At 40.3% G+C, this 14,931-nt stretch overlaps 1 protein-coding gene across 1 annotated transcript; it reads left to right on the top strand.

The window, feature by feature from the left end:
* The first annotated feature begins 13,072 nt into the window (after positions 1–13,072).
* Positions 13,073–13,429, top strand: LOC115806332 (DELTA-thalatoxin-Avl1a-like). The gene has a single exon (XM_030767003.1). It carries the CDS (start codon positions 13,073–13,075, stop codon positions 13,427–13,429), a length of 357 nt encoding a protein of 118 aa, XP_030622863.1.
* The last annotated feature ends 1,502 nt before the right edge of the window (positions 13,430–14,931 follow it).

Below are 14,931 nucleotides of genomic sequence, written 5' to 3'. Positions count from 1 at the left end.
TAGAAAGTAGAATAAGATTAGAAGAATTAGAAGCAACAGAAACCAAAATATTCTCTGGATTAATTTTGGTTTCACTTTCGGTTTTGAAGTATAGCATTAGCTCAGATTTCACAGTTTATGCTCTATGTCACTTTCCTCCCCTCCCTTTTTTATCTGCACTGTGAGCTTTAAACAGATCATACCCATCTCATTTATGCTAATCTCTGCTCATTTATGGTATATTAGACATAAGACACACTGTTCTTGTAACTGTTCATGTAACCGTGAGCCTTCGAATAACTTCAAGACCAGTGACGGAATTGTTTTGAGATGTGTAATATACTCTGGATTGACATTACGTGAATGGGCATGAGGAGGATGGAGGATGCAGCTTTTCAATTACTGTACTGACTTAATGTAGAAGAATCAAAACATATATCAATACTTTTTACATTCCTTATCTCTGTAGAAACTGACAGATGGCATGTTTTTGCCAGATCGTTATGGCTCGCAGTGTCAAGGCAAGAATAACAATAATAAGAGTGAGTATAATAAGAGTGAGTTATATTAAAACCAAGCTATGAATTAGCTACAAGGGACTGCCCCCAAAGGAGGAGTCAAACTTAATAAAAGGGGAGCTCTCTGAGATCATCAAGGGACATTAGTTACAGAGAAAAAAAAAGAACAAACGCTGACTAACCACACCTGAACTTAGCTGATAAAACCTAACACAACCAAATCAAACTTAGAAGATAAAGTTGGGGTGAGTTGATTTTGTGTGTGCGTATGTGTTTGTGTGTGTGTGTGTGTGTGTGTTTTTGTATTTGTAGAACATATTCCATGCTTCCAGAAATGTGACATTTTAGGTGATCAGGTGGTCAGTAATCAAAGTGTTCATCTGAACCTGCTGTCATGCATTCCTTCCAACTGAAGAATTAGGCCAGGTCAACTTTGCAAAATAAACTGACTGTATGAATATTGAAGACATAGTTTCCAGCATCTAATTATTCTAGATACTTAGTATCAGGGCAGGAAGCTTATTTGATTAATAAAAGTTGGGCAAGATTGTTTTGCTTTCTAGTTCCAAATGAAAGGAACATTATGATTATATGTCGGCTCCCAGCAGACATAAGGTAAGGACTCAGGTTGTCTACCAAATGAGGGATGTTGGGGGAAGTGAAGGTCCTTCTTCAACAGTACAATGGTCTCTTATGGACAGTTACAGTTTTCTGATGATATCCCCTAAAATTGCTTTATGCCTTGGAAACAGAAATTGTGGAAACCTGGGGCTTAATAAAATCTTGAACCATTTAAGTGAGTGAATAAGGTGACACTGTCAATTTCTTGCTGACCTAAAATGATTCCTTTAATATTCTACACTGGAACATCTCAATCTGCACCAGTTAATGTGTGTGTGTGTGTGTGTGTGTGTGTGTGTGTGTGTTTGTGTGTGTGTTTCCCTCTGTCTCATTGTCTTGCAAGACAAAAGTAAACACGGGGAAATGGAATTTTTGGGAGCTGCGTCTACTGCTGTGAAGGTTGCCCAGGATGTCAGCAATCTCTCTCTCTCCAGTCGCATCTGCACAATAAATATTAAGAATAACAGCAGTGTCTACTCACTTGTCAACCCCAGGTAAGACCACGCTGAGGTTTAGATCTATACTATTTAATTGGGACTAAGTCAGGCCTAGGGGTCACAAAGCTTTTTTAGTGATTTAACTCCTTTAGTTATAGAAGTGATCACTTTCATTTCTACATGTGTATTTACACCAGTTAATTTAATGTTAAAAGGTGATGATACCAGACACATATTTAATTTAACTGAATGATATTTATTTATTTAGAATCTGGATGAACAGCGGCCACAACACTCAACCTCCCCCACCCACTGTGGACATCAACACAATGGCGGTGTGTGCCTTCTCCAAGAATACAGGTGTGGCCGGTGGGGCCGTGGGTGTGTTGACTTACGACCTGTTCATGAAGGAGAAACGCCTCACTGATAAGATGATGGCCATCATGTTCTCTGTGCCTTTTGACTACAACCTCTTTAAGAACCGGCTGGCAGTGGGCATTTTTGACAAAGATCAGCAATGTGACAAGAAACTCTACAAACTCATGTACGAAAAGGATGAAACCACATTCAAACGTGTCAAGGCTGCAGAAAGTAGCATAATTTACCCATGGGAGTCAGTGGAAATCAGGGCCAACATGGGCAGTGCAAGGGCAGCTATTGTTGAGGTGGAGATCTATGACATGAGCTAAGTCAATGTTAAAATGGCTAAGTAGGAAATTGGGTGTAATTCCAGATTATATGACATGATAGCAGGATTTTTACAGAGGAAAAGGTATTGATAATTACAAATGTATGTTTCATTCTATCAATTCTGTAATGCTGATTTCTGAAACACTTACCTGATTAAAGTTAACGTGTGATTGGCACTTGTTCTTTTCTGGTCATTATGAAAACGTATGAACATGTGGCTAGTCTCATTAACACTGACCATGTGTAACCGGTCTGCTCTGACACTTTTTCATATGTATGTGTGTGTGTGTGTGTGTGTGTGTGTGTGTGTTCTTTTTTTTTTTTTTGACTCTGCATTGTGCTGTGTATGATGTGGAGTAAGTTGAAGACAACCACTGTCTAACCAACCGAGGGGCAGGATTTATTCTGTATGAAACACAAAAACAGCAGTACATGAACCTCACATAAGCGGGGTTCTACATGTATATCTTTAACGGAGAAAAGAAACAGAAAATTAGACCACATGAGAAACCAAACATTCTACACAGAAGTACTGTACACGATCAATAATAATGACACTACATACACACACTGATATAAATATTACAATGCCCAAAATACTGTACACGGTCAATAATAATGACAATGCATACACACACTGATATAAATATTACAATGCCAAAAAAACCCCCAAAAAAACCCCAGCATTTGTGACCTGTTCAAGTTGAGAAGCGCGTTTCCGTTTAGTGTTTCTACCCACAGTGCTTCAGTGTTTTAACACGCTGTCAGAATTAGCAGTGGTGTAAACCTACCTCTCCTCATCAAAGCATCCAGCCCACTGTGGAGAAAACCACAAACCCACAGAGTGATGTCACCAAAATATCAGAGTTCACACAACAAAAGTACAGTAAATAAAATAAAAGCTCCCCAAAAGAAGTATATATACATAAGCATGTGTATATAGAAAAACAACAAAATGCATACAGAAACTGAAAATGGATTATTGGTGAAATTTAAAGAAAAAAAAAAATATTACGTTTATACATCAGCTACACATAGTTAGTATGACTGCACAATCTGTATCCGGAATCACAGTCCATTCTGCACATGTGCTAAAGTCAGTGCGTGTGCAGAATTGAATCTCTTTTACTACACTGCCTGATCCCTATGCATCATCTATGATTTTTTATGTCCTTGTTTTAACTGTGCATCTGACAATAAACGTTTTAACCTTTTGACTTTTTTCTGACACCGACTACCTCACTCTCCCTTTTGGTTGGATGCTGGTTAAGTGTGGCTGTGTACCTGTACTCTGTATAATTAAGTTGAGGCTAATGTAATCTAATCTAATAAACAATAACTTTGTGCGTCAATAAAAATATATCATTTGAGCAGTGTTGGTGTATGATCACATTTGTCTTCCATAATGTATGAAAATATGAATAAAAAGTTCTGACTTATTCTATAGAATACGAAGCTGCAGCTATCAAATCCTCGAATTTATGTGTCTGATTAAATGAAACTGCCTGGTTGTTGTGAGAACACTTGTGATTCCTGCTAGCTATGGTTAGTTTCTGCTGTGAAATTGGTGATGCATTAACTAAGTGTATTCCTCTGTGATGCCGTTATTTTTCGATGTTAGCAGAGAGATAGCAACAAACACATATTAGAGATATAATGGGTCTAAAGTCTATACATAGACGACATACACATGCATTGTACTGAACAGAATTGAATGCGGGTCAAGCAGTTATTTAACTACAACGGGCGTTACTTTGTTGATTTTCCAAAATCCCATTGCTCATAGGCTTTTTTTAACAAACCGGAACTTGGAAAAATGCTAATCCGTAGCATACAAAATGACAGCTGTCACTTGCTCAATCTATAAGACACACAGATATAGAAACATTTCCATATCTGTGTTATAATAAGCAATAAATATCTTTAAACAGACTCTCGTTGGGAATTACCAGGTAATTCCAGTTAAAATGTTCACACATGCGTGGTACAAATCGTGCAGGAAGAAATTGGTTTACCGATTAAGTAATTACGCGCATGTGCAGAACGGAACTCACTGTCTGCCGTCTGTCAAGTGTTCAGCTTGTAAATGCCTGATTTTCCTCGCTCCGAGATTTTCCTTTTGCATATTAGCATAGCACAGTTTATTGTCCGTAGGCTTAGTAGATTAGCATAGCATAAACAATAGCATAGTTATGAACTATGACCTAATAAAATATTGTAAATCGGGCAGGGAACGCAGAAATAGGATGTAATGTCGTAAAACACCATGCAAATTGGGTAGTGCAGTAAACTATTGCCTGTTGCAGACTGAACTTTGGGATTTCGTAATTCCAGGGAAAATTTGGGAACAAGGAAAATCGAGCAGTTACAAGTTCACCGTGGTAAAATGTTCGCACATGCGTGGTACAAATTGTGCAGGAAAAATTGTGTTTCTGATTATGTCATAATGCGCATGTGCCAAAAGGATCGTGCTTCTGGGTACAGATCGTTGACTTACAGACCCATACCAGAGAACTCATTATTTACCCTCAATGACTACAATTACCAGCATGCCGTCATGACAGCCAGAGATTTCCCCCCTCTGTGGAGGGCGTAAGTCAGGTTTAGGAGCTCCTCAAAGTGTTCCCTCCACTGTCTGACCACATCCTCAGTTGAGGTCAGGACCTCCCCATCCCTGCTGAGAACAGCCTGGACGAGGCCTTGCCTGCCCCTTCTGAGTTGCCTGAAAGTTTGCTGTGCGTAGAAGTGAGCCCAACTATATCTGGTTGGCATAGAGGTGACATTCCACGTACCAAAAGCCAGTTTCTGTACCGTAAGTCCAGTCCGCTGGGTCCCTCGCCCCATCCTGCACCCGGCCCCTATTTCTCACCTTGCAGGTGGTGGGCCCATGAGAGGGCAGCCCCCCGTGGCAGGCCCGACCACCAGGCGCTCGTCTACGAGCTCCCCTCCCAGGCCTGGCTCCAGGGGGGCCCCGGTCTCCCTATTCCCAGCGAGGTGCCTGTTTCTATGTGGGTGCTGATCATAAGGGCTTTTAGAATCGCTTTTTGTCTGGCCCCTCACCTGGGACCTCTCTGCCTTGGGTTACCAACCAGGAGCTACATGCTCCAGGCAGTACAGCTCCCAGGATCACAGGGGCTCACAAACCCCTCCACCACGATAAGGTTGCGATTCCATTCGTAAAATGGCCCTTAGTAAATTCAGGTTTAGAATATCGTTAGTTACGCCTAAATTTAGCTTAACCTACTGCGGACATAATCACTGTTTTGTTTGTGAACGTTCAAGTGCATCCTCATCTATGGTAGGAATGCCAACCTTCGACACCACAAAGACAGCGAACTCTGGATCAAACGACGTAAGTAATGCCTATTAGACAGTGTTAAAACTTAAAATATGACTTCCAGTTTATCATATTCATCATCTCTTTATTCATATTATTGTGTAGAAAGTAGAGTATCCCGAAAACAACAGGCCAAAATGATGACGTCACGTCACAGTTTCCTTAGGAAAATCATTGACAGTAGTCAATAAACTTCCACTTAGACTGAAGGTAGTAAAGGATTTCTCAAGCTCTTTCTCTAACCCGATACTGAAAATGCTCTAGGCCTTACCTTTACAAATCACCTCTGTTGTTCTTCATCATCTCTTTAACCCAACCACATGAGGACTTCAAAAGATTTCAGAAGTCTTCATAAAGAACGTGGTGTGTTAAAAAATGTTCCTGTTTCTTGGGGTTACTGGATATGGCTTACTTGGAAATTTGGGTGTAAGGCCATAATGGATACCGGCACATACAAGAACTAATTTATCATTTGATAGACAACTTGTCAAATTACAGAAAAAAGGAAACAAATAACAATTTAGGTCTTTCAGAATTATTTAGAATCCTATGATCGCAGTGTATGAACAAGTATGAATATTAGAAAAGGTGGATGTGGGCTTTTTTCCTCCTAATGGTAAATATATACATACACACACACACACACACACACACACACACACACACACACACACGTATATGTGTAAATATATATATATATACATATATATATGAATGTATTTTTTTCTAACCTTAGAACATGCACTGTATCAGAGGAATATAGGTTGAATGCAAGTTGTTGTGTGGATGATGAATGTAATATGCATGTGATGTATGTGAGGAAGTGTGTGTGTGTGTGTGTGTTAGTTAGACTGAGTGTCAGTAGTGCTTCTAAGAGGCCAGAATGTTGGGGAAATGTCCAGACCAAATTACAAAACACCTCCATCACAGCCTCAGTTGTCCTTAAATATCACAACATCCAGTCCCCTGACACTGTTCTTTGCACTGTGTCATTCAGCATTTGTAATTGTTTTTCTATAATATCTATACTGTGTACCAAATTTATTTGTGTTTGGATTATTTGTGTGACCACTGCCGCAACCATGTCTCTGATATCACTGACCACTGTGTACCAAACCCTGTCTCCGCTCTCTCCTGCTCTTCATGATGGTGGCACAAACGCGCGCACACACATACACACACACACACACACACACACACACACACACACACACAAAATAATAAATAAATAAATAAACAAATAAATAAACAAACAAACCCACTACACTACACCCTACAACCACATCACTCACTGCCATCACTGCCAAAGTGGTGGCCCAAGATGTAATTAACTTTCTCTTACTTCCTAGCAAACAGACTTTTAACAGCAGAACAACAGAATAAGCAGTGTGAAAAGGGAGGCTCTTCCCTGGATGTGATTATTTCAATTTCCAAAGTGAAGTAACTTTCAAAGTATAACAAAACACACCAAACCAAATAAATTCAGCAAAACAGGTGGAATGGGTGTTCTGACCAGCTTCATCATAAGAGTTGAACTTTTCACATAACTCAGTGAATACTGATTTACAGTGTGTCACTGCATCATGTTTGTTGTGTGTTTCCCTTTGGTTTTCTTTGTATCTAGATGGTTTGTATTTCTTTGTGTGCAGAGGGTTTCATTCTTATGCAGAAATCCTTTTGTAATAATAATAATAATAATAATAATAATAATAATAATAATAATAATAATAATACAGACCAGAATTTATGGTCTTAAATGGCTTTATATTATCCATTAGCCAGTGAAAATAGATGAGTCTTTAGTTTGGTTTTAAATGTGTGAAGAGAGTTTGTCTCTCTTATTTCTGTAGGTAGGCCATTCTACATGAAGGGAGAGCGGTATGAAATGGCGTGGCAGCCAGCGTACATCCTGTGTATGGCTATGTGTCAGCTGTGTGCTGTTTTCGTGGAGAGTGCTACGTAGTTCAGCATTTCGGTGGTTTTGTGTTAAGGTGATGCATGCAAGATGCATGAGGTGTATGTGAGGAGGCATGTGTGTTCGTACGTACGTGTGTGTGTGTGTGTGTGTGTGTGTGTTAGTTTCTGTTAGTCTGTGTTAGTTCTTGTTGGAGGTTAAACACCATCAGGAGTGTGGCTAAAAGGCCAGAATGTTGGGGAAATATCCAGACATAATGACAACATACTTCCATCACAGCCCCAGTTGTCCTTAAATATCACACTATCTACTCTCCTGATATTTTTCTTTGCATTGTGTCATTAATCATCTGTAATTTATTTCTCTATAATGTGTAGTTATCTGTGTGTGACCTGTAGGTTGTTTATTATTGTTTATTATTGTTATTATTATTATTATTATTATTATCATTATTATTATTATTATTAGAGGTCCAAGCGAATCTGGAACCCTCTTGTTTTTACTCAGATTCTTCTTCTTCTTCCTCTTCTCCTCCTGCTTGCGCCACTTTTCCAATTTTGCCCATAAAACCAAAACCGTCCATTTAAAAGTCACAAAATTTGGTAGGATTGCATGACTTAAATTGCGAAGATGAAGTTGCGACATCAAAAAACTTGGCCGCCACAAGCCAATGAAGTTCCTTCATTTACGAATTAATATGCAAATGAGCCAATTTCATTTACTGTAGCATCAATCATTCTGAAATTTCGTGTACGAAATGACGAGGCCTCACTGACAGGTTATTCAGAATTTGTAAGCGAGTCATCAAAAAACACAGGCTCCATAAGCACTTGAACATGCACATTTTTAATCCAATTTTTAATATATGAAAAAAATAATAAAAAAAAATCTTCTTCTCATGAACCGTAAATTCAACTGATGCAAAATTTCACTTGTAGGGCCTTTGGGGTGTGCTCTATCTAAATTGGGAACGAATAGTTGCTACGTCAAATTACATCAGAACTATGTGTCAGTCAAAATGCAGTGGTGGCATAATGAGTTTTTTGACATTTAATACGTATGTGCTTCTGAACCACTTGCCTGATCAACACAAAACTTGGTATGTGAAACCCTTACACTGACCTCTGTCAAACTGATGAAGGAAAAGTTGCTATATCGAAACCATGCCCACCACAAGCCAATCATGTTGCTTCATTTACTTTTTAATATGCAAATAAGCCAATTTCATTCACCTTTGCATCAATCATTCTGAAGTTTTTTCTGCACAATGACAAGGCCATTCTGAAATGATGTTCCAAATTTAAAAGTAACCTGTCAAAAAACAGATTCTACAAGCACTTCAACATACCCATTTTAAACCCAGTTTTTAATACATGAAAAATACACTGAAAAATCGTCATCGCAGACTCTCAGTGCATGAAATTAAAGACCCCCAGGAAATTAGCTTAATTGTGCTTGGACCCTGGTTTGTATTTGTTTGTGTGCAGAGGATTCTTATGCACATAACCTTTTGGAACAACAACAACAACAACAACAATAATAATAGTAATAATAATAATAATAATAATAACAATAATAATAATAATAATAATAATACTAAGCCAGTGTACATCCTGTGTACAGCTATGTGTCAGCTGTGTGCTGTTTTCTTGGAGAGCCTCTTCTAACACTGGCAAACTCTTCTCCACCTTCTCTTCCCTCCTCTTTCCTCCTCCTCCTCCTCCTCCTCCTCCTCCTCCCTCATCCCTATCTGCTGATGACTTTGTTTCCTTCTTCGAGAAGAAGATCAAAGATATCTGTGACTCCTTCCCCCCATCCCCTCCTACCTCGGATCCTGCACCCTCCGCCCCCCCCGACTATCTTTTCCTCCTTCTCCCCTCTATCTGACTCTGAAGCTCTCCTATTTATCAAATCCCATCGTCCTACTACCTGTCCTCTAGACCCCATCACCCCCCCTCTCGGACGACATTCTGCCCTTCATCTCGTCCTTGATCAACAGCTCCCTGTCTACTGGCACAGTTCCTTCTGCCCTGAATAGGGCACGGGTCAAGCCACTGCCCACTCTAGACCAAGCTGATGTCAGTAGCTACCGTCCAGTCTCTCTCCTACCGCTTCTCTCCAAAACCCTGGAACGTGCAGTATATAGCCAACTCTCTCCATATCTTCTGCAGAACAATCTCCTGGATCAGAATCAATCTGGATTCAAAGTCGGCCACTCCACCGAGACGGCCCTCCTTGCTGTTTCGGAGGGGCTCCACTTGGCCAGAGAGAAGTCTCTCAGCTCTGTCCTCGTACTCCTAGACCTCTCCGCAGCATTTGACACGCAGCATTTGACACGGTCAGCCACCAGATTCTCCTCTCATCCCTTGCTTGCTTCGCGGGTTCTGCACTCGCATGGTTCAAGTCCTATCTGTCTGGCCGTTCCTACCAGGTCTCTTGGACGGAATCGGTCTTCTCCCCCCGCCCTTTGCTCACTGGAGTCCCTCAAGGTTCTGTAAATTATATCAAATAAAATAAGACTGGAGCCAAAATGAACAATACACTCGTTCTTTGTGTACAACCAGTGGCGGATTTAGGTATGGGCGAAATGGACAGGCGCCCAGGGCGGCATCTTACTGGGGGTGGCACGGGGCGTCAGCACTAACCAATTCGGGATGGTGACATTTGCGCGGTGGGTTGCAGGGAGGAAATCTCTGACCGAATGGCAGCTCGGAGTACCCAGCCTTCCTAGATACACTGGAAAGTGTCCTAGTGAAGACACCATCTGGGGACTCTGTAGTTCTACTGGGAGACTTCAATGCTCACGTTGGCAAGGATGGAGAGACTTGGAGGGGAGTGATTGGGAGGAACGGTGCTGCTTTGTTGTTGGACTTCTGTGCGAGTCATGGATTGTCCATAATGAACACCATGTTCAAGTATAAGGCAGCTTATGAGAGTACCTGGTACCAGAGCCCCTTAGGCCAACGGTCGATGATCAACTTTGTAGTCGTCTCATCAGACCTGCAGCCGTATGTGCTGGACACTCGGGTGAAGAGAGGGGCAGAGCTGTCAACTGATCACCACCTGGTGGTGAGTTGGATCAGATGGCGAGGGAGGCTGCTGGACAGACTTGGTAAACCCAAGCGCATAGTGAGGGTGAACTGGAAACGGCTGGCTGAAGACCCTGTACGGAAGATCTTCAACTCACACCTCCGGAGGAGCTTCTCCCTGATCCCAAGGGAGGCTGGGGACATGGAGTCAAAATGGACCCTGTTCAGAGCCTCCATTGTTGAAGCGGCAGCTTTGAGCTGTGGCCAGACGGTCATCGGTGCCTGTCGTGGTGGCAACCCAAGAACCCCATGGTGGTGGATGATGATGCCTCTGTGAAAATGTGTTAAAACACAGTAGATGTGAATAACAGGACATCCTGTTATGCAGTGTTAGTTTTTCTTCTCCTTTATGCAGTTCTGGGGCTGAAGACAAAACTGACTGAGAGAACCAGCTCTGTTATGAGGGTACAAGTACTTCCTGTTTTGTAAATGTTCTCTGACCGTGAGTCTAAGAACAGCTTTCATCAGCATTTGTGTTATATTCATCATTATGAAGGTAGTGGAGATGACAATAGAAACTTAGAAAGTAGAAAAAGATTAGAAGAATTAGAAGCAACAGAAACCAGAATATTCTCTGGATAAATTTTGGTTTCACTTTTGGTTTTAAGTACAGCATTAGCTCAGACTTCACAGTTTATGCTCTATGTCAGTTTCCTCCCGTCACTTTTTTTTATCTGCACTGTGAGCTACAAAGGAGGGAACAGATCATGTCTTAGCAACTCATTCATGCTAATTTGTGCTCATTTGTGGTATATTAGACATATTGCACACCGTTCTTGTAACTGTTCATGTAACCGTGAGCATTTGAATAACTTAAAGGCCAGTGACTGAGTTGTTTTGAGATGTGTAATATAGCCTGGATTGACATTATGTGAATGGGCTTGTGGAGGGAGGAGGGTGGAGTTTTTCAATTACTGTACTGACTAAATGGAGAAGAATCAAAACACATATCAATATAGTTTAAATTCTTTATCTTTGCAGAAACTGACAGATGGCATGTTTTTGCCTTGTTATGGCTCACAGTGTCAATAAGGCAAGAATAACAATAATAAGAGTGAATATAATAAGAGTGAGTTATATTAAAGCCAAGCTATAAATTAGCTACAAGGGACTGCCCCCAAAGGAGGAGTCAAACTCAATAAAAGGGGAGCTCTCTGAGATCATCAAGGGACATTAACTACAGAGAAAAAAAAGAACAAACGCTGACTAACCACACCTGAACTTAGCTGATAAAAACACGACCAAATCAAGCTTAGAAGATAAAGTGAGGGTGAGTTGATTCTCTCTGTGTGTGTGTGTGTGTGTGTGTGTGTGTGTGTGCGTGTGTGTGTACTTTTTGTTTTTTTGGGGTTTTTTTTTGTATTTGTAAAACCTATTCCATGCTCTCGAAAATGTGACGCTCTGGGTGATCGTGTGGTCCAGAATCAAAGTGTTCATCTGAACCTGCTGTCATGTATTCTTTCTAACTGAAGAATTAGGCCAGGTCAACTTTGCACAATAAACTGACTGTATAAACATTGAGCATCTAATTATTCTAGACACTTAGTATCAGTGCAGGAAGCTTATTTTATGAACATAAGTTGGGCAAGATTGTTTTGCCCTCTAGTTTCAGATGAGAGGAACTTTAGGTTAATCGGCTCTAAGCAGACATAAAGTAAGGACTCAGGTTGTCTACCAAATGAAGGATGTCGGGGGAAGTGAAGGTCCCTCTTCAACAGTACAATGGTCTCTTATGGACAGTTACAGTTTTCTGATGATATCCCCTAAAATTGCTTTATGCCTTGAAAATGGAAACTGTGGAAACCTGTGGCTTAATAAAATCTTGAACCATTTAAGTGAGTGAATAAGGTGACACTGTCAATTTCTTGCTGACCTAAAATGTTTCCTTTAATATTCTACACTGGAACATCTCAATCTGCACCAGTTAATGTGTGTGTGTGTGTGTGTGTGTGTGTGTGTGTGTGTGTGTGTGTGTGTGTGTGTGTGTGTATTTGTGTGTGTGTTTCCCTCTGTCTCATTGTCTTGCAAGACAAAAGTAAACACAGGGAAATGGAATTTTTGGGAGCTGCGTCTACTGCTGTGAAGGTTGCCCAGGATGTCAGCAATCTCTCTCTCTCTGATCGCAGCTGCACAATAAATATTAAGAATTACAGCAGCATCTGCTCACTTGTCAACCCCAGGTAAGACCACTCTGAGGTTTAGATCTATACTATTTAATTAGGACTAAGCCAGGCCTAGGACTCTAAAAGCTTTTTTAGTGATTTAACTCCTTTAGTTATACACGTCATCACTGTGACGTGAGCGTAACATTTTCCTTACACTCATTTCTACACTGGTATTTACACCATTTACTTCAATTTTAATGAACTGTTACTTTAAAGTGATGATATTTCATATTTCATTTAACTGAATGATATTTAATTAGAATCTGGATGAAGAGCGGCCACAACACTCAACCTCCCCCACCCACTGTAGACGTCAACACAATGGCGGTGTGTGCCTTCTCCAAGAATACAGGTGTGGCCAGTGGGGCCGTGGGTGTGTTGACTTATGACCTGGAACAGGAGAAAAAAGACGCTGATAAGATGATGGCCATCATGTTCTCTGTGCCTTTTGACTACAACATCTATAAGAATTGGCTGGCAGTGGGCATTTTTGACAATAGTTTACCATGTGACAAGGAACTCTACAAACTCATGTACGATAAGGATGAAACCACATTCAAACGTGTCAAGGCTGCAGGAAGTAGTATATTGTACACATGGAACTCAGTGGAAATCAGGGCCACCATGAGCAGTGCAAGGGCAGCTATTGTTGAGGTGGAGATCTATGACAAGTGCTAAGTCAATGTTAAGATGGCTTAGTCGGAAATTGGGTGTAATCCCAGATTATATGACATGATAGCAGGATTTTTACAGAGGAAAAGGTATTGATAATTACAAATGTATTTTTCATTCTATCAATTCTGTAATGCTGATTTCTGAAATACTTACCTGATTAAAGTTAACTTGTGATTGGCACTTGTTCTTTTCTGGTCATTATGAAAACGTATGAATACGTGGCCAGTCTCATTAACACTGACCATGTGTAACCAGTCTGCTCTGACACTTTTTTATATAAATATGCGTGTGTGTGTTTGTGTTTATTCTTTTTTTTCTTTTTGACTCTGCATTGTGCTGTGTATAATGTGGAGTAAGATGAAGACAACCACTGTCTAACCAACCGAGGGGCAGGATTTATTCCGTATGAAACACAAAAACAGCAGTACAGGAACCTTACATAAGCGGGGTTCTACAAGTATATCTTTAACGGAGAAAAGAAACAGAAAATTAGACCACATGAGAAAATTCCACACAGAAGTACTGTACACGATCAATAATAATGACATTGCATACACACACTGATATAAATATTACAATGCCCGACCCCCCCCAAAAAAAACAACATTTGTGACCTGTTCAAGTTGAGAAGCGTGTCTCCGTTTAGTGTTTCTACTCACAGTGCTTCAGTGCTTTACCACGCTGTCAGAATTAGCAGTGGTGTAAACCTACCTCTCCTCATCAAAGCATCCAGCCCACTGTGGAGAAAACCACAAACCCACAGAGTAATGTCACCAAAATATCAGAGGTCACACAACAAACGTACAATGAATAAAATAAAAGCTCCTCAAAAGAAATATGTATACATAAGCATGTGTATACAGAAAAACAACAAAATGCACACAGAAACTGAAAATGGATTATTGGTGAAATTTAAAAAAAAAAATTAAATGTATTACATTTATGCATCAGCTACACATAGTTAGTATGACTCCACAATCTGTACCCGGAATCACAATCCATTCTGCACATGTGCTAAAGTCAGTGCGTGTGCAGAATTGAATCTCTTTTACTACACTGCCTGATCCCTTCTATGCATCATCTATGATTTTTTATGTCCTTGTTTTAACTGTGCGTCTGACAATAAACGTTTTAACCTTTTGACTTTTTTCTGACACCGACTACCTCACCCTCCCTTTTGGTTGGATGCTGGTTAAGTGTGGCTGTGTACCTGTACTCTGTATAATTAAGTTGAGGCTAATGTAATCTAATCTAATAAACAATAACTTTGTGCGTCAATAAAAATATATCATTTGAGCAGTGTTGGTGTATGATCACATTTGTCTTCCATAATGTATGAAAATACGAATAAAAAGTTCTGGAAAATGCATTAACTAAGTGTATTCCTCTGTGATGCTGTTATTTTTCGATGTTAGCAGAGAGGTAGCAACAAACACATATTAGAGATATAATGGGTCTAAAGTCTATACATAGATGACATACACATGCATTGTATTGAACAGAAT

Source organism: Chanos chanos, chromosome 3, assembly GCF_902362185.1.
Source record: "Chanos chanos chromosome 3, fChaCha1.1, whole genome shotgun sequence".
In the NCBI taxonomy this organism is placed as follows: Eukaryota; Metazoa; Chordata; class Actinopteri; order Gonorynchiformes; family Chanidae; genus Chanos; species Chanos chanos.
Note: the sequence above shows the minus strand (reverse complement) of the source record. Positions and strands in the feature narration are given on the sequence as shown.